The sequence below is a fragment of the Atractosteus spatula genome, chromosome 4 (genome assembly GCF_055471065.1).
Source record: "Atractosteus spatula isolate fAtrSpa1 chromosome 4, fAtrSpa1.hap1, whole genome shotgun sequence".
Classification (NCBI taxonomy): domain Eukaryota; kingdom Metazoa; phylum Chordata; class Actinopteri; order Semionotiformes; family Lepisosteidae; genus Atractosteus; species Atractosteus spatula.
Genome location: NC_142709.1, coordinates 47749125 through 47775334, shown reverse-complemented (window position 1 = coordinate 47775334; position 26210 = coordinate 47749125). Strand labels below are relative to the sequence as shown.

At 41.2% G+C, this 26210-nt stretch overlaps 1 protein-coding gene across 1 annotated transcript; it reads left to right on the top strand.

Moving 5' to 3' along the window:
• Positions 1–15126: 15126 nt before the first annotated feature.
• On the top strand, positions 15127–20366 carry vgll3 (vestigial-like family member 3). Its single transcript, XM_088914772.1, has 4 exons — positions 15127–15270; positions 17137–17470; positions 18932–19426; positions 20067–20366. The coding sequence occupies exons 1-4, from the start codon at positions 15127–15129 to the stop codon at positions 20105–20107; spliced, it is 1014 nt and encodes a 337-aa protein (XP_088770898.1). The 3' UTR covers positions 20108–20366.
• Positions 20367–26210: the final 5844 nt, after the last annotated feature.

Below are 26210 nucleotides of genomic sequence, written 5' to 3'. Positions count from 1 at the left end.
TTTATTGCATTTTCTTGGTCCACAATAAACCAATGGGGTTCTTTCAGGGGATTCTGCTTAGGGATCAGATATCGATAGCTCAGATGATGTGACAGGACAGTGCTGTTGATAAAGTGACTCAGATGATGAGATCTGAGATGGGACAGTGCTGATAAAGTAGCTCGGAAAATGACGTTTTCAGGTTCTTCGTCTAAGCACGTTTCTCTCCTTTTCTCTTTTACTGAGGCGCAGTAATGCACATTGCGTACATCACTGGAACAAGTGTATGTGGTCTGTTCTGTACTGTAGTTGCTTTAATGTTTCGCAGGCTTATGGTTTAACTGAACACAAATAAAAGAAATGCTCAAGAAAGGATTAAATTCATGACAAGGAATATGTTATGAAACCATATGGCAGGAGATTGCCCACTGGGACAGACTGACTGCTGACAGTGGGTGTGCTGATATAGTACCACCAAGCCTCCTGGTTCAGCCACATTAATGCTATCAGGTCCCGAGGAGCCGAGAGCAGCTGAGGAGGGGAGGTGCTCCTCATATCCACAAGCACACATGCACTGCAGCGATGTTTTGACTCATGGGAGTTTCTTAATTGCTCCAGTCAGACGCAGACAAGGCTAAACCACCCAGGTGTTCTGATAAGGGTCCACTGGGTCACACCTGGAGAGCATTCTCACAAAACCATGGCCCAGGGGACAGAAGACAGCAGAATATGGGGAATCACTGTGATAACTGTATTTTCTTCTTTGTTTCACACATGCCACCTAGAAATGCTTATTCAACGTCAATAGCTCTCTTTATATCTGGAGTCTGTAATTGCTGTGATTTAAATGCTTTTTGTCCTTATTCCACACTTTTTCATATTTTTCCTGTTTCATACAGAAGAAGGGGCATTTATTTATTCGAATAATTTATTCAATTTCACACTTGTATTGGACAGCATCTTGTGTAGAACTGGACCATTTTCTAACAGCGTAATCCAATTCAGGGTCGAGAGGGAGCCGGAGCCTATTCCAGCAAACAACAGGAACAAGTCAGGAACACACAAACAGAAACACACACACTCACACCAGGACCAATTTTCCCAGAAACCAATTAACCTACCAGCATGTTTTAGGACTGTGGGAGAAAACCGGAGCATTAGTAGGAAACCTATATGAACATGAGGAGAACATGCAAACTCCACACAGACAGCACCCCAGGTTCAGAATTGAACCCACGGCCCCAGCTCTGTGAGGCAGAAATGCTAACCACTGTGCCATTTTGCCTCCCCTCCAGACATCGCAATTTTCCATATATTTTTGTAGTTGAATTCCTTTGCTGGAATCTACATTAAACTAGAGCTGGTGCTGAGATGAAGATGTATCTCATGCTATAACATGAAAGCAGTTAATAGATGTTGTCATAGTTTATCAAATATGGGGAAATATAGCCATTATTTTATCTTGCTCTGTTCTACAGCAAAAGTAAAAGGCTGAGTTTCTCCGCTGCAAATACTGTATGTGTTACACTGTTTATATATTACACTTAAAAGCCATGGAAATTAAAATGAAGTACCTGCAATAAATCGAAGGTTTCATGCAGAAGGGGGAAAGATTGTCAATCCATTCAGCTTTGGTATTGCATTTATCTTTACTAACATCACTAACAACAAAAAATAGATATATGGATCTCTTCTCCATGGAGAAGGCAGGTGCAGTACAGTAGCTCATGCAACAGATAGACCACAGTGCCATCTGGAGGAGGAAGAGGTTAGTGTCTTGTCTTGCCAGCTGCTTGTACTGTCAGGAACTGGACTCTGAATCTCTTTATTTTACATGAGAAAGAAGAAAATGCCTTCAGCCTCCAGCACAGAGCAAGGATGGTTTGATAGATGCGAAGTGATTATTTTCAAAAACTTTGAGGAGAACATTAAAAAAGGAGAAAAGGGGAGACTGAAGTCAATTTCAAGAATAAGGATAGAGCGTCTGCTACACAGTGAGTGCTGGGTTAATGGTACCAGCTGCCTCAGTTATGAAAGGCAAGTTATTGGGATCTGTCACATGGCACATGTGTAAACAAATAACCCAGCCAGTTAATGAAAGGCAGGAGAAATCTGGATACATGTAGACTCCACACAGGCAATACCCCAGGCTTGACTAAAGTGATGCCAGGCATCAGCATTACCTGGCATGACCCCATGCTGCTCTCATGTATTACATCCGGTATTCTTAGGAAGAGATTGTGAGAAAAGAGAGGACTGATTGAATGCAGCCGACATTTGTCAACTGACACGCTATTCACACCTCACCAGTTCCAAACAGCTCGTGCTGGGTATTCTCTGTCAAAGCAATGGCTGAACTTCCCATAATGCCCAGAAAGAAATGCAAAAACACAGAACAACAGGAGAATTTGAGAACGACAAAATTGCTGTGATCGAAAATCACAAATGAACAGCCATGCAATCTCTTACCAGGCATGTGCTTTTTCATTTCTTTTCAGCTGCTTTCAGAAGGAAAAGAGAAACTGCATCAAGGCTGTATGAGGCTCTCCCCTAGCTAGCCTAGTCTCCTGTCAATACCAACTTTTTTGCAAAGACTGAAGATCATGCTGACCCAAATCATGTAAATGTCTATCACACAAATCAGTTCCACATGTCTCAAAAAATTTTACTGTTTAAACTGTTTTCCCAGGTTCCCAGCTGTGACCTATATTTCCTGCTCAGATCTCCTCTTTGGATTAATCAAAACCTCTCAGAGTGCACAAGCACAGCAGCTACACAATATCACCCAGCATTAATAAGTAATCTTATCTGCATAAAGTTTCAGACTTTTATGTTTAACAGCGTACCATTATTCAATTATAATGTTTACTGGTTTAAATAAATAACTAAAAAACTTAAAATTCCTGCTTTCGTTTTTTCTTTCTTACTTTCATCCTGATGTTAATTTCATTCTTACATTTTGTATTTCTTCCATCTATTTGTCAAAAGAAGATACATTTTTGTTCATTTTGAAACTTTTTTGTATAATGCAATAGGATTCTGGATAATATGTACATCCAAATTCTGTGTGATCAGTGGCCTCTTGAAACTTGTCTCAAAAAAGTTTAGATTAAATGAGCGGTATGTGGTTTATGCTACTGTTTTAGTTTTAAGCTTTTACTTCCACAAAAAAATCACTTTTCTTTTAGATTTTCCAAACCTGTTTCTGTGGAAAGTGGCAGGTTAAACTACTTAACACCAAATACTATATTATTTTACTTTACAGTACTATAACAATCTACAATCATGTTCAATGGAAATAATATAACATTCTCTTCTAATATAGCAACAAGCACAACAGGGATCACTTAAGAAATTAAATATTTAGCCTGTTGTGAAGTGAGCTCTCTGTGGATTTTAAATGCAGGTTTTTTTTATTCTATTTGAAGTAAACAGCTGACAAACTAATTGAAAAATAAACAATTTTGCCAATTCATATTAAGGATGGGCTCAATGTTTTAACACTAGTAGAGGAAGTGTGTTGTAAATAGATGGTCTGGCAATTTGTTTTCACCAAAGATCACCATCCAAATAAATCTGAGCTCACACCAGCAAAATGGCATGGTCAGATGTTGGGAAAATTACCCAAATTAATTGAATAGTTTGTAAATGCAGTATATTTATTGGTGGGGGGTAATAAAAATTTTACAATGGGACATAGCTTGTCTTTGCTGTTGATAAAACTGGTTCCTCAAATTATGAATATGTAAGGACTCTCCATCTTCTCCACAGTTACTATCCGTCCTGCTACTCCACATACTGTACACGGCAAAAAAGCCATCAGATATGCATTGAATTATTAGCATAAGAACATAAGAAAGGCTACAAACGAAAGGAGGTTAGTTTCTTCCATCTAGTCCATTTGGTAGTTAGCAGTTAATATAGCCAAAGAGAGAAGAACTAAGCTGAAAGAAACCAGGGTATGAGCTTCAAGAACATGGCTGGGTAGCTTGTTCCATGCTCCAACTACCCTTTGTGTAGAGGAATGCCTCCTGTTCTTGGTTTTTAATGCACTTCCACATAGTTTCCACTTGTGTCCTGTGGTTTGTGTTCCATTGTTCATTCGTGCATTTATATAGAAAAAGATGAATGCAGGGGAGATAAGAACATAAGAATTACAAGCATGGCGAGACCATTTTCTCCTATCCAGCCCTTTTGGTAGTTAGTACTCAAATGGTCCAAAGGATCTCACCCTGCCATTTCTTGAAAGAAGCCAGGGTATGATCACCAACCACATGGCTGGGTAGCTTGTTTCAGAGTCCTACAACGTTTTGGACAAAGATGTCCCTCTTGTTCTTGGTTTTAAATGCACTTCCAATAATACCTCTGTCTGTAAAAAGCTGACGTGAAACTGGGTGAAAATGTGTAAAGAAGGCACCAGGGTCCTGGAAGAAAATATAATGTAACCACAACCTAGAGTTGGTGGATGGAGGGCTGTGTTTGTGGAGGTCTCAAAGGAGCACAGCTAGAGTATACTGGCAGACAGTACTAGAAATTTAAATTCATTTTTTCCCCATTGTTTACTCAAAAGCTATGTCAAGTTATCTGACATTCTTCTTTCAAGGAGAAGGAAGGCATTCCTGTCCTTGTTTGCTTTGCAGTGGACCTGTGTTTTACTGAGATATAAACGTACTGAACTTTCTCATACCATTTCAAACTGTTTGTAATGAGTGCACAATTACATTCATCTTGCTTCTGATTTGTTTTTTTTTTTTCATAGGACAGTATGGTGGCACAGAGGTTAGCAGTGCTGGAGCCCTGGGTTCAATACTGGCCCTTGAGTGCTATCTGTGTGGAGTTTGTATGTTCTCCCTGTGTTGGTTTTCCTCCCCCAGTCCAAAAACCTACTTGTAGGTGAACTGACTTCTGGGAAAATTGGCCCTGGTTAGTCTGGCCCATCAAGGGTGTACCATCACTAGGCTGGATAGGCTCTGGCCTATCTCCCATGGCCCTGAATTGGATTAAGCAGATAGAAGATGGAAGTGTGGATGGTTCCTCATTTTTACACCGAATTTACCAATGCTACTGCTACACTACCTGTTCTAGCCAGGCATTTAAAGTTGCTGAAAGCTTTTCAGAATAGTTCTAAAATTCTACTTTCAAGGTTGGGTTTCTCAATATGGAAAAAAATATTTTAAATTAACGTAAAAAATGTTAAAATAACATAATGAAAAAACAGCTAAAAACAGAGATCGATTAGCTGTGCTGCCACACAGCTTTTGGCCCTGGGTGCCAGATTCCAGACTTCTGTGTGGAGTCTGCATGTTTTTTTCCCCAGGGGTTATGCTTGAGCATTATGCTTTTCTTCCAATCCAGGGTGAATCCCCAGCTTTCTGTGTTATCTGGGCACTACGATCAGGTAATCTGATTTTCTAGTATAGGTCCAGGTTAGTTTCGATCCTAATAAAACAGATTAAGATTTCTGATAATGGAGGTATAGTAAGACAGTAAGGCCCAACTACAGTGCTTTGTGGTTTAGAATTTGGGGGGGGGGGCTGGATAAGGGGGTACATGGTACTATTCCCTTTCATGACACCAGCAAATGTGAGACTTTGACCTTACTTATCCTTCACGATTGTGATGGTTGTGGTTCCAGAACAAACTCAAGTACCTGTACCACTCTCTTTTTATGTTATGTTCTGAGTGCCTTTTGGTTTAGTAAAAGCAATTATGTGTACCCATGCAGCACTACACTGCAACAATGGATGCTGTTTTGCAGAATATGAAGTGCTTGTCAAGTCCCTTGGCTAAAGCTGATAGGCTGTTCAGCTCTAATATACTGTTGGGCTCCTAGCCAAGGCTTTCCCAGGAGATGGGTAGTAAAAAAAAGCGCAAATATTTTTTTTCCATCATAAAGAAAGAAGAAATATGACTTTCCCTGTATGTTGGAACACTTGTCCTCTCTGTTTGTACAGATTGTTCTGCACATGTTTGCATGTAATATTACAAATACAAGTGTCTTTGCAAAGAGTGTTTTATGTTAGAGTTCCAGAAAGTACAGTATATGGGAAATATTGAAAAGTAAATAGAAGAAAAAAATATTTCTCTCCAACCACGAACCACAGTTTATAGCAAAAATGTTGGAGAAGCAAGTGGGCTCAGAAAACACTGTTTGCGTACTTGGAAATTGACTGGTCCAGTCAGCAGAGATAATTCTTTCTTAAGGTCCTTTCAGTGTAGTACCTTGTGTTAACATTTTCCATCTTTTTTTTTTACAGTGTGACACTAGATATGTCCTGACAATTGTTCAATGTCTTTCAGGATTTTACCAGAATGTGTGATTCAAGCCCCGAAACATTTTACAGTAGGAGCTAAAAAGATTCACAAACCTTAATCTGAGCCTTTTTTTTTTACTTTAGAAAATAAAAGATAACATTAAGCTTTTTGTCAGCAGCTAGCGTGCTTTCTTCCTGCTTCTCTTCGTTTGGAGGCGTCAATAGGCAAATAACGTATTAATAAAAATATGATCTGAAAGTGAATGAGATGTGTCAGCTTTTTAATAGAAAGCTGTCTGAGATCTTAAGCGCTTCAAACGTATCCATTTTCGAATCTATCCCTGCAAGCAACGGGCACAAGGCAAGATACACCCTGAACAGTACAACAGTCCATCGCAGGGCTGACATACACTCACAGCAGGGCCAATTTTCCCAGAAGCCAAATAATCAGTACGTCTTTGGACTTTGGGAAGTCACCACTGAGCCACAGTGCCAACCTGCAAGTCTAAAAATTCATCAATTTCCCTTCAGGATCAATAAAGTCTTATCTATCTTATCTATCTATCTAAAGCCTGAAACTGTGGCCACTGCCAGGTGTTTTACATTACTGACGGCAGTCAAAACTCAGCCATGACTCACAAGTGTCGTCTTCTTGCTTAATATTACTTTGTCTTCAACTTCATCTCCATACGGAAAAGATGCAGTGGTGTACCTATTCTGTATGGTGACTCTTCTGTCATCCCTGCCAGTGTCTGGCACTGTTCTGTCCACACAATACATTACCTTTCTCTTTTGTCCCTCTGTGTCCTATGAGTTATGGCCTTTATTTTAATTTCCTGTTTGTAGACCGCTTCAATTTTCTTTAAACCAAATAAAAGCCAAGCAAAATTTAATGAGTTATCTGCTGATCCTCATTACTTTATGTTTAATGAATTATGGCTGCATTTTCCCACAATTCTGATATACAGTACAGAGAACTGAGCCAGCAATGTCTCCAATTTATTGCTGGCTGTCTATTAATTAAGAAGATAGAAGCAGAGGCAGGCTGATAATTGAAGATCTGCTGAGAAGCTCTTCATGTCTGAACTAGACTTTTATTTTTCAGGAATACAGCAGGACAATGATACTCATATACAGCAGGAGCTGAAAATAAGGATTAAGGCACAGCTGGCAGCAGTTAAAAAGCAAAATCATTTAAGGTAAACAGAGGCACAAGATTTAGGGTGGCTTTGTTATTATTGCTTTGTTATGCAAGAAATTAGTGGAGACAATATTGATGTCAAGTGGTTGTAGAAAATAAATCAATTCCTACAGACTATTAAAAGATATTATGGTTTAATGGACAGATGGACTGAGAGATACAGAGACAGATCTTCACGTGAGCTGATCTTATACAAGTATGTGCAAAAGGACAAAACAAGAAATCAGAAGACACTTCTGTCTCCTATAGTACTGCGCTGTGATTGGACAAGATCTAATCAGCCTTCAACCCATAACCCACTGCAACTGTATGCTCACGCCCTAGAACTGAAACATGTTAATTCTAATACAGAGATGGACTACTCAAGACAAATAGATTCTCAAAATCTCAAGGGGAATTTTACAAAGGGCAACTTCAGATCATTTAGTATTTAATTTACAAGTGTAAACCAATGCTTGTTAAAGGGTCTATAAATCCTTTCCCATCCACTGTAGGGGATCCTTAAACCATACTGCTTTTCAGCTAGTGTAACACCAATTGGGTCAAACTGTAGAGGGTGCAGTCTCTGCTCAGGTGCTCAGGTGCGTGGGGCCTGAGAGAGCCCTTCAGAACACACGTGCAGGAGTTCAATGAGAAGAGGGGGACTTCAGGAGAGCGTTTTATCTGTTTCACCCACTTATCTTATGTAACCAGCCCTGCTCTCCACACACTCTTTGAAATGGGAGGCCATGAATGTTCCCAGTGCTGTAGGCTCTAAAATCCAGTTTTAGAGTACTCTGCTTGGACAATCCCCGCTATTGAAAGAGGGGCTAATTTAAGCACCTGCTTCATTTTATACTGGCTTCTTTATATAATTAGTTCTCTTTGAAATTCTTTAATTATGTTCCTTGGAGAGTAAATGACCATGGCCATTTAATGGGCAGATTTAGAACATAATCACTTGTATGCAGAAAAGCTATAAGGATTAACCGTGTATAACAATAATTTGTTGTTAAATCAACTGAAATTTCTAAGGAGCTCTTCATTCCAAACTCGTCTGATGGAGCTCACTTCATCCTCCGAGCGCAAACCCCACTGATACACTACACGGTAGATCAGGTGAAGAAGTTGCTTTAGTGGAGCCACATTGTACAAAGAGCCAGAGAGCCGTTTAACCTGAGCACCAGGTTTAACACCCCTACACTTCCAAAACAGGCATGGGATCTGTAATGGTCAGCAGTCAAACGGTCAGAACACCAATGTAATGTCTCGTGTAAAGGACATTGATTTAGAACGTCTGGTCCAGAATGAGGTCGCACGCTGGGTGGCCCTGGGTTCAATTCCTGGGGGTGGAGTGGTTTGCCTGATCTTCCTCCCACAGCCCAAAGACATCCTGCCAGGTTAATTGGTTTCTGGGAGAGTGTGCATGTCCGTGTCTGTCTGTTTCTATGTGCTCCCTACAATGGACTGAAGTCCAGGATGTACCCTGCCTTGTGCCTGTTGTTTGTTGGGATAGGCTCCAACTCCCCCATGACCCTCACGGGATCAATAAAGTATCTATCTATCTGTATTTGATCAAGCAGTTAGAAAATAGATGGATGATCTAAAATGAAGAGTGCCACCTACTGATCTTACTAATGGTAGCAACATAAACCTGCTGTCTCAGTACTGACCAGGTCCAGCCTTTCTTAACTTCCGAGATGTGACTATTTCAGGCTACACAGTGACAATTGGATTGCAACTTTCAAGTACACTGATTGCAACAAAAAGTATATAAATATTTCATGCACCAACTGTTGAAGCATGGATTAAGTCCCCGGGTGCCAACTTTTCCTTTCTATGAGCAAAAGAGTGGAATAAGAAATCGTCAGTGTTGTGGCTGGATGAAAAACGAATCGCTTTACCCATCCTGAGAACAGGGAGGGTGACGTAGACTGGCCTCTTACCAGATGAGATACAGGAAAGAGAGGTTGGAAGAGATCTGATCGTCTGACCTCTGAACTCGGTGTCAGCTAATCTGTATCCAGGAATGTTAAACTCGATATTACTATTACAATCACTTCTACTGCAGCTGCTGCCTCTAGTACTAACACTGGTACCATAGTTCTTGCCCAAATTATGGCCACCTCTTCTGCTACTAACATTACTAGTACAACTGCAGCTTCTGTTAATAGTGCCACAATTTCTCCCAGCATTTCTGAGAGCCAGAAAGGGCCTTGATTCTTAGAAATACACATTTTTCCACTTGATAGAACTTTTTTGACATGCATAGTGACAGTTATAGTCCGGTCATAATGAGATTAATTATTTTATTGTAGCCCAGAAGACGTGCACTAAAACAGAACCTATGGTAATAGCAGGGCTTAGTAATCTTAAAGGAATTTCTCTGAGCAGGAGACAAAGCAGCCAGCCTGCCGTTTCATGGTTAAATGTAAAGTGCTCCATAATGAAATGCAAACTAAGGGTTTGCTTAAATTATAAAATGCACAGAAGTATAAAACACTAATATCTTTTCAGCTAACTAGATATTGAACAGAGATTGCAGTGGCTGTTGAAGTACTGCTTAAAAAAGGCATCAAAGGATAATGGGGCTGCAGTTATTGAAATATGTAAACTAAGCAATTACTCGCTTTCTATCTCCACAGTGCTGCCATTATGCCAGTGTTACACTTGCTTTCTTACAATTAACCCATAGCTTGCATAAGGCCATTGCTCAGAATCTAGCACATGAACCTTATCTCAAACACTCAGCCAAACCCACTTAAAAGTGAAGCCTCCAGAAAGAACACACGACGCTCCTGTGAAGACACTGTGATGGCAATTAAGATGCATGTCTGCGCCGTTTAATTGTCTGAATATGTTCCTTTTTTTTAGAAAAAAAGGCTTGATTTGTGTTCAACAGAGTGGTAAAATCAGAAAGCTGCCCAGAGTCATTTCTCATACCAACAATCTTCAAGAATGGAGAAAATGGGCTTTCATTAACAGGTAACAGGAATGCAACATATATATTTGTGGTCTGATGTGTATAGCTAGTGCGTTCATAGTTTTTAACGTTCTTTTAATTTGCTTTTAACAGTAACAATAACAGTACATAGCTGGTTTATAGCATACCCATCATTCAAAGTGAAATGACATCATTGTCCAATGATACAAAAGGAAATAAACCGCATAATAATGTGTATGACATATAAGGACAGAACTGCACAGCCCTCCAGTACCTAAATAATACTAGAAAGAAGGAAAAAATGAATTTAAGTCCAAAGGGGTGACCATGTATCTTTCGTAAATGCTCAGATCGTGAATGGAGATCAAATGTCAGTTTTTCCAGAGGTGGAAATACAGATGCCCGAAAGAGCCACATTTCAGTGGTCAGTACCTTGGAGACAGACCACAGCAGCAAAATACATTTCTTAGCAAAAGGAAAGTCACTGTGCAGAACATACAAGTCTGCAGAAATAGTACATGTATAACCAAGATTTTTTGGACAACAGAATGTCCATTATTCTGGAATTGTTTCATTTGATCACATTGCCAAAATAGATGAATAAAGGTACTGTATTATCTGAGAGTGGCATTTGAAACACAACCTGGGAATATCTTTTGTAGATGGACTGGGGTTAGAGAGAATTTGTTCAGAAATCGGAAAGTAAGCGTGTGCTCTCATTTCTCGTGATGGAGTGGCAAGGACCATGTGATCTCTACGGAATGTTTCTGCAGTGCACCTTGGCCATGGGCTAATGGAAATGTTTTCCTTCCTTATCAGTGGCCATTAACTGTGTTATTCTTATTGCAATTGTACTAAAGCCAATTTTCAAAACTTCAAAGGTAAGTAAACCCAGGAAAAAACAGTCTTGCACTCTGTGCAGATGTATGGCTAAGGGTAGATCCATAATTTGGTTAAGATAGATGGATGGATGTATTCATCAGAGCTCTTTTTAATCTTTGGCAAAAAAACACTGGGTCATTGGAAACAACAGTCAATAGCATATTTTACAAAACTGCAATCTTTCAAAACAAAAGGATATAAGATACAAAAAACAACAGAACTACAGTGATGAGTCATTGGAAGAGTATGACATCATCATCCCTCACACCTTTTGTGCACTGAACACTGTCCACATGGATGTCTAGTGGGTGTTCCTGAAATAACCACTCTTATTGGAAAAGATGCAGTAGGTCAAAAGCCAAAGATTGGGTCTAGATTCCCACAAGATTACCATAACAGGTGCTGCATAACAGGCTACTGGATAACAGAATCAGAATCATAGCATCACAGGTGTTCCCTCTTCTAAAGAAAAAATATCCTAGCTGGATGAAAATTCTGGAGCCCCTTGAAGAATGACCTTCACATGGAAGAATGGTTTGGAAGCCTGAAGTTCTATATTTTGTATTTCTGAACGCATGGAAGAGCATGGTAGCATTGCTGCCTCACAGTGTTGGACCTGGAGTTCTATCTGTATGGAGTTTGCATGTTCTCCCCATGTTAGAGTGGGCTTCCTCCATGTGCTCCAGTTTCCAAAAATATGCTGGTAGATTCATTGGTATCTGGAAAATTGACTCGGGTGTGAGTGTGCGTGTGTCTGTGTCTGTATGTACCCTGCGATAGACTGGCGTCCCATCCAGGGTGTACCCTGCCTTGCGGGCAAGACTGAGTTACAGCATGAGACAGTGACTTTACACATCCCCTTGCTATTTTAACTCCTAATGTTGAGTCCCAGTTCAGTCCAGAGCCTAAATAAACCAGGGAACTAATGCTTCGGGCCAACCTAATTTAAAACTGGTCTTCACCTGAAATGACTAAACCAGCACACCCAAGAAAAAATGCTACGTACAGTAGGTATTTACTTCTGTGGCGGGATGGTTCGGCTTTGTCTTGCTGACACTAGGTGGCAGCAGAGTGCCTAGAAGTTTCTTTGAGGATTCATGCTATCACCAGCACACCATGAGATGGGCACTTCAGGATAACCAAGGCAGAACATGACACACATTTCACACAGGAGGAAAAAAAAAATCAAATCTCAATCAACGTCCAGCAGAGCTTCATGTGCTACAAACCTATGAAGGGCTTCCTGGTGGAACTGGTCTTTTTGTCATCTGAAGGGCCAGTGCTGACTAACAGCTCTTCTGAATGGACCAAACATCCAAAATCACTTGGATAGGAAGTGAGGTGACGAACTTCACTAGAGCTGCAACCCCACAAGAGAGGCTTTTGATATAGCTTCACTTTAACTGTGTTTAGTCAATCACATCTAGAGCTGAGTAAAAAGAAGGTACAGTACATACCACATCAGAGTTGCACAAAGGCAGCCTAAAATACTGGTTTAAGAATGATTAGTCAAACAGAGAGCAACCCACAACACACAACAATGTGGGGGTGAGTTTAATGATGATATTAGGAAAAAGCAATAAATCTTAAGCAGCCACAAATCATGGGTAATACTTTTATAAAATTGAAGACAAACAAATGTAAAGGAAGTGCTGTACATTTCCTTGTGAGTCTATTTTCTTCTTTGGGTGTGGTATTTAAGATACAACCAGTGTATCATCATCATTAACTACACCTAATAATAAATATTAACTCTTAAACTGCAAAACGTGACACACTCAAGGTCAGTACTAAAACGTAGTTTTTGTCAAAAATGGTTATGTCCTCTTTCGAAATCACATGGGATAATACAGTAGTTAAGGTTGAATAGGAAAGAAGCACAAAACGTGTTATCGGGTTTTAAAACTAATATCCTTCTTCTGACACGCATATTGTTTGACAAAAGGATTTTTAATTACAGTCCAACGGCATTTGATCGTGCTGCGTGATGTGTGTTCTCAGAAAAAAATTGATTTTGTCGCATCGAAATGATGAACCCATAGGATGCTTTTTGAAATAGGAAAAGCATGACGTGGGGTCGTATTCGCGGGTGATACTGTAGTCCTCGAGATACCTGTCGTATTTGTGATTAGGATTGTGGGATATGGAAACGAGTCTGCAGTTTCCTAAATGCAGCCCTTCGAATGAGCTGTACAATGGGAGTAGGTGGCGCTACAGGTTGCACTACAGTTGCGGATTAAGTGAGTCCCCACCCACCGCAGCGCTCTTCCATTGCAATGGAGAATGCAAGGTCGTTTTCGATTATGTGATCTGACCACTGAGTGGTGACGGGACACTCGTGGCCTTTGAGAACACTTAAGTTATGACTCAACAACAGGAAAGGCTAAAGTCCTAGGAGCACAGAGGAGCACTGTCTGATGTCAGAGAGTGTCTTATGAAGAGAGATGTACAAGTACCAAAGGCATATCCCACACATTGATCCCCTGTATGGGACACTTGCTTTGAAAGCTCTCCATTACAAGGAAGCCTGACTCACGTATCTGAATGGGCTGAAGGTTACGCGAGACTGGAGATACAGGTAATTAGTTTGGAGCAGGTGAACAGGCAGAGAGCGAGCTGTGGGCAGAGTGACGGCAGCAAGGGCCTGAAAGACTATTCCCGGGGATAATCTTGCCGCTCAAATGCTCTTTTGCTGCGCTCTGACTTTTGGAAGGTTTGAAGTTGCTTTGTCAGAGAGCGAGGTGCCAAGTGCGGAACGCATTTTAGAAATGTGCTTTAGCGTTCTCGTCCTTGTTCAAATTGCGCAAGTGACAATAAGGCCTTCTTCATGATCGAAATAATTTACAGTATTTTCTCTGTGCGTGCATTTTAGCTGTGGATGAAGCTGGAAATGAGACCTTTTTTTAGCAAAAAGCTTTCCTTACAGACGTACAGTAATAGACATATCGTACAGCAAAGAATATGCCATGCCTACATTAACAAGAGCTGGATCAGTGGCATAATCACATAGTTTACATATACAGTAACAAGTTTGATCTGACTTCTAAAATAAACAACGAACTACTTGGAAAGTCAAAAACAGGATGTGAAAATATTCTAGCTTTTATTTTGGGAAACATTTCTCAGCCTTAAAAAATGCACTCTTGGCAAAGGCCGAGAAAGTTCCCTGTAAAATATTTTGAAGACGCTGGCATGTAGCTCCCGCCGCTAAATGACGGCAGCCTATAGGAATCACAGTCCCCGTTCTCTGAACCGCCAGCTCCAGCCAAATTCCCCGTCCCAAGCCAAATCATTGCGCTTTACATTAGGAATGCTTAGCATCCGCACACCGGCTCGCGCGGCTCGTCCACCCGGGAACGTGGCTGCTCTCTGTCCAGCCGGATGCTGGTGGGGGGGGGGAGGGGGGATTTTCAGATCACTAAAGGGGCAAAACCGACTTCGCGATGCGCTCCTGTAGCGCCCTGTTCAGTAGTGGCACAAAATGCTCTTCCAACCCGGCTTCCCCGAGTGGTTTTATGGCAGGAGCAGGGAGGGCATTTGGACCGCTCAACCGAATTCCTCCAATCGCCGCTTACGCCTGTGGCAAACTTCCCTCCAATCACAAGTCCCCCCCAAAAAAACTTCCCCGAGAGGAGTTCAGAGCACTCGCCTGCGCTCGTTTTCCACTCCTTGATCCTATTAGCGGAGCTGCTGGTAAATAACTTCAATGGGGATCTTTTTGTGTTTATGCAAATAGCGCTCTTTTCACTGCGGGCGAAGCGTCTTTGTCCTGCCGCAGGTTTATATTGAGAGGATGTTGACACAGGGGTTTATCCGAGTCTGAGGAGCGCAGGCTACCGTATTTTATTATTTATTTTTACATCTCCAGCTTATCTGGCCGATCTGCGATGAGTTGTCTGGATGTTATGTATCATCACCAGACGTATGGAGCTCACCAGTATTCATCGACATCAGCGGTAGCGGCGGCTGCGGCGTACAAGGCGGCATATTATCATCATCATCATCATCACCACCACCATCAGCAGCAGCAGGTGGGTCCCGTCTTATCGCTGCGCCCTTTGCGACTCTTCTCCAAAAACTCTTCTCTAGCGCTAACCTTGTAAACAACCTTATGTTGTATTTTATGACTGTTTTTACTATTATTTTTGTACTGTTCTTTTCTCCGCAGCAGGTGCGGAATTAAATATGGGCTCGTTATTTCATTTTCTAAAGGGGTATGTGACAGGAGTCTTGTTGCGAGGGGTCTGACGTTCCTCTATGTGGCTGGTGCCCTGCAAACATCTGTGCGCAGAACTGGGCGTCTCAATTAAATAACTTCAAGGCGAGTGTTAATGAAATTCCTCAGCGAGCCTGAGCTTGCCGTGGCGTGAATTTCGTGTGGCCGCGGTGCTGACAGATCGCTCCCAGTGCTGACATCGCGAGCTGTTCCAAGCAGCCGAAAGTTTCTAAGACATTCCGGCTTATGTGTTCGCCATAAAGTCAATTTCTGGACTTTCTTTAGCTTCTGCCATGTAAAGCTTTTAGGGAAACTGTACAAATAGTTTGCTACAATTCAGTATGATGCACATTTAAACTAAGGCGTAATATACATATTACTGTACATAGCATATACAGTAGCATATACAGGATTGAAAAATGAGAGAAAAAGTCTTTTCGTTATTCATTTAGTATGGTCAGTAGGGGGAATGAAAAAATGTAATTCATAATCCATACGTACTGATTTCCTTTAAAATGCATTTTTTTTTCTAAAAATAGATAATTATTTGAATATTATTAGTATGTGTTCTATATATTCCAGGGTTACATTTAGAGGGAGAATCAGTTTTCTGAAAATCAGAAGTCAAGAAAATAACCTAGATTCATGATTGTATAATTCCAGGTTCTTTTGTCTATTTGGCCATAAGATTCCACTGTTACTCAGACTTCTGCTTATTAGTAACTTAATCTTACAGTTGGTATTCAGTATCTACAGGACCATACAGAATTCTGGCATGGTTCTAAAATAGTTCTGGTGCAGAATCATCCTAATAAAAAAACTCACAAGCTTTAATCCTTTCTATACGACAGAGCTCAATATGCAACAAAGAAATCAAATTATTTTAATGTAAAAAGTTTAGTTTTTTATCATTTTTTCCCCTTTATTTCTCACAGATTACATATCTGAAAACCATTATAGACCTATATTAGACATAAGACTGTCTATATTACCTTATAGGCAGTAGCCAAAATCCATACACAGTACCACACTGACAGGGATATCAAGATCTGGATAGCACTGAAGAATTGGTCATTAAGAATAATTATCTTTCACTTGCATGTTTGAGCACATTTGTGTTCGCACACATATACAGTATTCACGTTGCACTGTGCATATTGCTGGTCTGTATGAAGATGCTGAATTCTGGGCAGTACTTCCATTGTCAAAAACTGAGTGAAAAATACACTGGATATAGACTGCATACATAGGGGCACTGCTCTTAGTCAGTAGTGTGCAAAATAAGAGGCATCTGTAATCCAATGTGTAAAGAGACAGCATAGCTCAGGTCGTGCGCTATTCCATAATGTGATTGTTAATGATAATAAACGTTATTTTATATAGTGCCTTTAAAGGTGGGTTTTCAAAGCACTTTACAGAATGACGAGAACAAAATAAATACACAATGAGAATACACAAGGAGAGGACACAGTAGATGGTGGTACTGAATACAATAGGAGCAAAGGTTATGACTGGGTAGTTGTAGAGGTCAGCTACAACCCCCCTCAAGCCTGTGGGCTCTGATTAAGGGAACCCTGCCTCGTTAGAGTCGGTGTGGAAGTCTTCATCAGCAACGGCCCCACTCCGGGTAGCCACGTGTATCGCTCTCCTCCAACGCCCCCCTCTATCCCTCTCTCTCCAGAAGAAGCTGGGCGCCTTTGGCAAGATGCAGGACGCTCCGGACGTGCGCGTGCCGCGGGCCAAGCAGCCGGCGCAGGGGGAGGAAGAGGAGGAGGAGGAAGAGCGGGGGGAGGAGGAGGAGGAGGAGGGGGAGGGGGCACAGGCGAAGGAGCCACAGCCTACCGAGACGGAGTACCTCAGTTCCAGATGCGTCCTCCTCACTTACTTCCGGGGGGACATCGGGGACGTGGTGGATCAGCACTTCTCCCGCGCACTCAGCCAGCCCAGCGGGTTCAGCCCCGACCGGACCCCTGCCTCCAGGGCCGCCCGCACCCCCGCCAGCTCCATCTGGAAAGGTGAGAGGCTCGCAGTTTGAGACTTCCGAGGGAATCGGAAAAGCCCACTGCTTTGGAAAACTTTGGAGTGCAAGAGGTTCTGCTTCATAAACTGGTACCTGACATTTAAGATTAAAATGTATTTTCTCTTTTCGGCGCCGACCGCAGAAATGGTGCTTAATGGTCTTTCTCTTACTGAAGACTATGACACTTCTTGTGCAGAACTTGTCTGAATATTAGTCTTTCAACATATGGAATATCCAGAGGCACCAAATATCCTCTAATCATCCTGTTCTACTTGCTAGTCTTTTCCCAGTGAATCCATAGTCTCTCAAGTTAAATTCTAACACCGTTCATCACTCCAGTCTTCTCTGCTGCTAACAGTGAAAAACGAGGCTGAGGTCAAATCGTTGAAAGCAATATTTTACTAGCCTGCTGTCTGAGCAGAGGCTGGGGGTAATAAAAGATTACCAGGGCAGCTGAAGGAACAGGAGTCAGAATGTGCTTAAACCTTTCGTAGATTGTCGTATTATACGAGGAAGACTGTGGGTTCCAATGAGCTCTTTGCAGTTCACTGGACAGAATGCTGGTGCAAAGCAGTCCAACGTGTCCAGAGTGTTTTGGAGGGACTTTCGATTTGACGGCAGTGTTACTCAAGAGAGAATAGAGATCGTGAGAAACCGACCGTTACTCTCAAGATGTACGGTAGAGTTTGTTTTTTGTGACTCCAGTTTGTGGAATGTCATTTTTGGATCATTGTTTAAATTAGCTTTTTATTTTTTACTTGTAGGTTGATTAAACTTTGAAAGAATGTAGCAAAACAATTTTAGCCATAGTAGTGTTTTACCTTTTTCTTTGTTGATACTCTTGTAGTAATGACATATAGTGTACAATAAATCGCAATACAGTATACCATTATATATATATAAAAATTACAAAAAATCTAGTTAGCATGATTCCAGATGAATGTTTTGTGAGGTGGATACAAAATGAAATGCCATGAAGCTCCTGTCATTACAACTCAAGATCATTTCCTGGAAAAACTATATCGAGGCCAGTGAAACAATATTTCCAGTGTGTTTTCTTCTTAATAAGGATAATAACCAAGTTACATGGAAAAATAATTGTGCTCCTTTTGACGTACAATAAACCTGAGCTTTTTTGAAATAATGTTTTTTTTTTTAAAAAAAGAGCCAATTTAAGTTTTCAGTAAAGGAAAGACCATTATGCACCTTTTCTTAAGTCGGCGATAAGAGAGAAAATACATTTAAGAAAGTTGTAGATTGGTTCCTGTGCTTAATGGTTTATAGATTTAGTGTCCTGCATTTTCCTTAACCTGAATTTGAATTTGACGATCGTGAACATTGTCACCTGCTGTAATATTTAACTGTCTGATTGACCAACACTTCGTCCCAGAGTGCCAGTGTTCAGTCTTCCTCCTCAGCCCCTTGTGTTAATTGCCTGTGCTCTCTTGTGTTACAGAGGGAGGGTCGCTGTCTGGTGGGCAGTGCATGGGTTTCCCAGCCTCGTTCTGGAACAGCTCCTACCACTCCCAGAGCGCTCCTGGCCTCCCAGGCATCCAGGCCGAGTTTTCCCCGGCCACTGCGTTCCACTCTCCCGAGAGCAGTGCCTGGGGGGGTCACGGACTGCCCCATTCACCTGCCGTGCCCGACTCCTGGCACTACCCACTGGGGGCCCCCACCAGCCCTGGCTACCCCCACGTCCACGAAGTCTACTCCCACGTGCACCACCGGCGTGCCCACCCGGCCCACCCCCATGCCCATCCCATGCTGCACCCCGCCCACGGCTCCGCCCTGGATCCCCGCTACGGCCCCCTGCTGCTGCCCAACGTGCACCCCGCCTGCAACCCCGCCCCACACTGTGATGTCACAAAGAGTGAGCCGGACCCTGCCCCCACGCACACCCAGACCTGGCCAGCTGTGTTTCATACGGCGGTGGACGTGGGCTTTGACACAGGTGAGGGCAGCTGCCCAGCGCTGACCGGGAATGGGCCAGTACGCACAGGCTGAAACTCTACAAATATACAACAATATTCATAAAAAGATTTCTGATTGATAAGTGAAACATTCATTTTCAATGCAACAGCAAATATACACACATATAACCAATCAGAAAATGTGTTATTTTACTGACCAGCTTCTGAAAGTATGCAACTGTTCTGTAACACATGAATGTAAGCTTGTTCTGTAACTAGTTCTAAGGCTCCCTGATGTCTGGTCTGTTTGAACCTCTGAAAGGCACATTTATAAACCATTTTTGATTCTTTTTTTTTTTTGGGGGGGGGGGTATATTTGCTCTGTGGAAAAAAAAATCACTTAAAATAAAATAAATACCATTTTTAAAGGTGTTAACTGAAAATATTCCAAATAAAATCTCTATTACTGCTCTTCTTCCCTTCTGCATAGTAACAAAATGAAGAAATTGTCATTTAAAGTATAGAAAAAAAACCCTTCCAAATACATTTAATGATTGATTTCCCCCCCTTCTTTATTTATTTTTCATTCATGTCCCCAATTGGACTCTTTAATTCTTCTTCACTAATTTTACTCCAGCAAAGAGAGTTTGCCTCTGACTCTGCTGTGTGTTCTCCCGGCAGCTCCAGACCAGGAGAAAGGGAAAGCAGCAGTCTGGTTCTGAAGACGGGGCTCGGCCTCACGCAGAAACGCCTTTGGAGCCATCTCGCTGGCCTGGAAGAGGTGTGTAGTCAAGCCGCATGGAGAATCACATCCTGGAACAGCTTCAGATTTTCTCGAATCTCGTGCAGGAGGGAAGGGAAAGACTCCCTCCTTGAGGCAAGCACAAGAATGTATTGGGGGATCTCTAAAACAAACCAGAATGTCTGATATTAATTTTTCCATCTGCGCACTTGGGGGCTTGCATTGTTTAAACACTGAAAAATTGGGAGAGATGGAAGAGGCCTTGGGTCTCAGGCTTATCCGGAGCTTTGAGCCTGGAGAGGAAAGAGCTTGTTTCAGAGGAATGCTGTTTGGAGAGAACCCCACCCTTGCCCAATTTCAAACAGGTATATTTTGCTATTTAATTACACATATATTTTTGTAAAGAATTAGAAAATCCTGTCGAGAGACGAGGTGTTGTTTCTTCTTGGTGGTGGTCATCGTTATTTTGGAGACAGATGAATTTTCGGTCCTAACTCTGTAAAGTTCTGTTTCAAGAGCTCGTGTCTGTGTAGCACTGGGAGGGACGTGGCGCAATTGTATTTTGCAGAAATCCACTTTTTGTACTATGTTTTTTTTTAATAAGCGCAGTGCAGTGTTCCCAAGTGTTTAGTGTTAAATTTGTTTTCTGTAATTTACAAGGCAGGGTTTACAAGCTGACTTTGACAAACGCTTTCAGATTAATTTAGTGTAACATCAATTCATTGAATGGTTTGCTAGGTTGTTTTTTTTTAGCAGACTTGTTTTTCAGACCTGTTTTGTGTTTTTTCTTTTTTTTTCCAAGTATTGAATTACAGAGCTGTTAATTGGAACCAAATCTATTTTTCGTGCCTTAGTTATGAGTTGGCTTGAAGTAAGGCTGTTAGAGCCTTACTGTAGTGATTTCCAGTAGGTTGTCTATTGCTTTAAACTGTCCTTACACAGAATCTGTGAAAAAATAGTATGAAAAACAGTAATTATATATTTTTACATTGCTGCACATGACTTGATTAAGGAACCTTTGGTGTCAGTGGGGTATACAGAATCTGTCTGAATGAAGGTGTCCATGCACAGAGATGTGCATTTATAAAGCACAAACCAAAAATACTGCAGTTCATCACAGGTCAAAAAGAAACCAATTAAAGAGCTTAGTGTGAGAAACTGAGATGGGCAGCCTGCGGCTACAATTAAACAAAAGATGGTAAGCAAATGTGGTTTTTAATTAAATTTTTCAGTTTGGTAACGGGTTTTGTCTATCTGAGTCTCATTCTTCAAATGCAACGTTTTTGTGAATGAGTGTTACAGCTTGGCCAAAGGGCACTTTTATCAGGTTAAGTGTTTTAAAATGAAATACATATTGGTTTGCAACAATCATTTACTGTGCCTTTATAAATCCCATCAATATTGGCTGCAAGTGATGGGAAACGATTCATTGTTGCAGCTATAATCTCTGTTTGCAAAATGGTTTTAAAATGATTTTATGCAAAACGTCCATACCCAAAAACATTGGCTGTCTAATTTGCGAGCACCTTAATGCACAGCTCCCAGATTGCCAGTGTCACCTCAGGTCAGGGCAGCAAATACGTATCCGCAAGCTAATACCAGATTTAAGACTTGGTCCAAATTCAGGACAAAGATAAACTGCAGGAATGAATGTATGAAAGGTCACAAACAAGAGTGCCACTCGGTCCCTCTAAGCCATCTGATAATGTCACCTGAGCTTTTCACCCAGCACTTTCTAGGAAGACGCCAGGAAATGTGGCTGGGTAGCTTGTTCCATACTCCCACAACCCTTTGTGTAAAGTAGTGACTCCTGTCCTGACTGGAGGATCTTATCCAATTGTTTCTTGAAAGAAGCCAGGATATCTGCTTCAACAAAATTGCTGGGAAAGTTACTTCTGAGGTGTCCTTTCCAAAACCTGTAAAAAATTGCTGTCCTTGCATGTCTAGTTTGTGTAAAATGTAATATTGCTGTGGAATACTGTGGCTTTTTTCTCATTTTTTTACCTGCCTCATGGCAGGACTCAACATTTTTCTGTAAGAGGCAGATGCACAGAATCAGGTTCTACAGGATATAAGAACCTCTTCAGATTCTGTGACATCGAGCCCCAGCAGAGAGAACAGACAACTCAGGGAGCAGAACGATCTTGTCCCCACATCAGAGATACTTAACTTTAACTCTCCACCAGTATTCCAGCAGACATTTTTCTAAATGTTTTTCACCTTTTCAAAAAGGTGCCAAGTTACCACAGTCATTCCCAATGTGTGCTGCTGTTCCTTCTAGTTTTTCCAGCAGTATTTTCCTGCAAAAGTGTTGTGCAAAAATGGGAAAGGCAAAATCTGGAAAATCCAAAAATGTCGTGTCTTATATTGATTTGGGCATTTGGCACAACCTGTGGATTGGCCAGTGTAACATATTAACTCAGCATCTCAACACTTACTGCACGTGGTTTTGCAAAGGAAGAGCTCTCTTTTTTTATCTGATTTGCTCTGGCTAAACAGCAAAAGGCATGGTTTTGCTTAGCTTTAACCTGGGTGATTTGTTTCCAATGGATTCCTTAAAGAGAATGAACCACACAGAAAGACCCTGAGGGATTATTTTATTCTATTCAAGTTTGATACTATAAGGTGCTGTTTTTTGTTCAGTTACACTTGAGGCAGACGATAAAGCTCCCATTGTTACAGAACAATGGAGAGTGTGTCAATCTAATTTGATCTTTTTGTGCCTATTGTAATAATACTTTTATTTCTTTTAATGTGTTTGAAGGGAACATAGTCAAATGTTAAGAACTACTGTATCTTAATGTAATTTCTTGCTTTGTACTTTGTGGTTGCACTGGAGGTGTGAGATTGAATAGGAGGACAAGGGTCACTGATTCACCTGTAATTTGGCTGAATATTTCTCAGTTAGATTCCTCCTGTCTGTCCTTGGTCTTGCAGCAAACCAAAGTGACAATACTGGAGCAATTAAAAATAGTTCCAGAAAATATTAACTCAGCAAAAAAAATCAAATAAAGGAGACAAATTTTTAAAAACTTTTTACCATCCTCTGTTGTAACACAATGTTGTTCAAGATGTTTTCAGTATTACGTTTACTATTTTGTGTGGTGTGTCATGTTGTAAAGGGTTTATTTTACAGCATTAAGGAAAACACCTTCTCTGTCCAGCCTTGTGTTTAATGTGTCTTATGCTTTATTGTGTGTTCCTTGTTCTGCAAATGTTTACGTAGTTTCTGTAATTATGTTGTCCTTAATGTATTATTGTATGGCCTTGTTCCTTTTGTATAGTGAGATGTAAATGTCTTTTTGTCAATAAAATAATTTAAGATGGAACAACTCATTCTTATTATTCTTCATATAATTTACCTTCAATAATTCATCCATTATCAGAAAGCAACTGATTCCTAGTCAGAAACAGACAAGTGAGCTTCCACTTTCACTGAATGCAGATTACCATGTGTAAAGTCACCCTGTGCTAGTGTTCCTGTTGGTCTTTTGATGATTAATGGAATCTTTGAGTCCTGGTTATACTGACTCTTAATAACCACTTCAATAGCCCAATTACTACAAGTAGTTCAGTTGCTCACACCTGAAGAAGGCTCCATGGCCAAAACGTTGTGTTTTCTTTCTTCTTTTTTTCAGCATGGAACAAACCTATTACTTGTTCCTTTGCAATTACTACAAGTACTAATTAGAACCTTTGTGCTTAGAAACTTTCAACTTAACAGACTCCTAGTACACCCTCACCTTAATAGACTGTTCTGGCTCGTTCTCACATTTCACAATTAGAACTGATCCAAAACCACCCAGCTAACTTACATTGTTAGTTGACTGTTTATCTTCTGCTCCCCTTTAGGGCTGAGCATTCTAAAACTGGAAGTACATATACATGGGGATGAGGTCAAACTGGGAGAGAACCCACTACATTGCCCAGTGTTCTTCTAAGACTAGGCTGTGTTGTCATCGTAATTTAGATCTTTAATTTAATCATTCAGATTCTGTGCAGCTCTCACCTGAGCGACGAGCAGGGCCAGCAATAGCTTTGTGGGGGTCCTAGGCAAGACTTTGGAAAGGGGAGCCCCTCTAGATACACTATTATTATCAGCTCCCAGCACAGGCTTATTTTACTATTTAGAACTATTAAATAAATTAATTATATAACTAGAAAACATATTAACCAGCTTTGAGGAACACATAATAAGTTCCAAACAAGAACAAAAAGCACACATTTTACAAGGACAGCGTGTATTTTAACATTGAAAGTCATTAATAGCAACATTAACAACAACAACAACAAATAATAATAAACAGGATCTCTGCTACTTTCAAATTATAGCAAATCGTCACTTGGAAATTACTGCATTGAAACCTTTGTAGCAAGGAATCGTAGAAATCAATATGTACTTAAGTAGGGATTAAGTGCACTAAATAACAAGGGAGGTGAGCTCAGTTAGGTCTTAGCAGATGGGAACATTTTATTAAAAAAAACGTTCAAGAAATCAATTCACCCAAATTTCTGGAGGCAAAATCATTAATTACATCTTCATACAATACTAGTCGACCCCACTGCACGATTGATGCTCATGATGACCAGTCCACTAAGACGTACTTGTGCCGTAGATCACCTCAGGTACTGTATGTTTGACCTTTCTGCTACTGCCGCTGTCACTGGGAGAGTGACCACAATCCGAAGGGCTACAGGCTGGTTTTACAAACCCCCCATTTAATGAAATACAGGAGAAACCGCAAAGAAACTGATGCGTTTTAATGCCGATGACGTATAATTGCTGAATTGTTTGTACTGCACATTTGTTTTCATGCTTTTGTTTGGCCGGGCAGCGCTGATTTTTAGCCAGGTGACCCACACGGCATGTGTACAGTACAATTGAAAATGTGGCTCACCTACCGTTCGCTGTTTACACGGATCTGACAGACTCGCAACTAAATGCAATGCAATTGCAATGACTCGATTTGGCGTACCTCCGTTTTGAGATCACTTACAGGTATCGCGCTCTTCTTTTCTGCGCTTCAGAAACGTACTCGATTATGAGTAGTCAGTTTTTCATCGGGCTTTCATTAGGATAATCCACGGCAGCAACAAAAAGAGACGCTATATCGATACTTTTCGCTCACAATTAAACGTGGCGGTTAAAAAAAACTGTTATACCTTGAGGGGGCCTAAGCGGTGGCCTAGCTCACCTATGCAAGGGGCCGGCTCTGATGATGAGCAATAGTCATTATGCGCCAGCTGCCCTACTATACAGCAGATCAGCTACAGGTCTGAGAGAAGTTTCCTCACCAGCTGAATTAAAGGGGAACTGCAAGGCCATTTTCATATTTCTGTGTTAGAAAGAGTCAGCATTGGCGAGTGCATTTCAAAGCGCAATAAAAGTAAAATGTACAAAGTAACATGTAAAACCTCCGATTTACATCACACAAAAAAACAAACATTTCCAGGTATGCGCCATGTTTTGCGATTCAGAGCGAGGCAACGAAACTTACGGTGACGTGTTGCAGCCCAATCAGACTGTAAATAAAGAGGTTTGTGAATACATCTCTTTGAATCCAATAGAAATATTGCTTTTGATTTTGAGACAGTTTGGCCCCCTGTTGTGACGCAGCCCTTCCTGCTCAGGAAGGTTTTAATAAAAAAGACAGGGGCAGCATGGTGGTGCAGGGGTTAGCCCTTGCTGACTCGCAGTGCTGGAGCCTCTGGGTTCAATCCCTGGGGTGCTGTCTGTGTGGAGTTTATATGTTTTCCCCATGTTCGGGTGTTGTTTTTTTTCCTGGTGCCCCAGTGTCCTCCCACAGTTCAAAGACATACTGGTGCATTAATTGGCAGAATTGGCCCTGGTGTGACTGTGTCTGTGTCTCTCTGCCCTGTGATGGACTGTTGTCCTGTCTAGGGTGTATCTTGCCTTGTACCCATTGCTTGTTGGGATAGGCTCAGCAATAATGCAGTTAAAAATGGATGGACGGATGTTTGTGGAGCAGAGTGTTAAAAATAAAAAAGGGTTTTAACAAAACACAAAAAGAAAACAGTACAGGTATAGGGACAGACCAGACATACCAAACCACCACGAAACA

Bases quoted from the DNA above. Each gene is read 5' to 3' on its own strand.
- vgll3 (XM_088914772.1), top strand. From the start codon at position 15,127: ATGAGTTGTCTGGATGTTATGTATCATCACCAGACGTATGGAGCTCAC. The intron at 17,471-18,931 runs GTGAGAGGCTCG...CTTGTGTTACAG, and splicing joins CGCCAGCTCCATCTGGAAAG to AGGGAGGGTCGCTGTCTGGT. The intron at 19,427-20,066 runs GTGAGGGCAGCT...TTCTCCCGGCAG, and splicing joins GGACGTGGGCTTTGACACAG to CTCCAGACCAGGAGAAAGGG.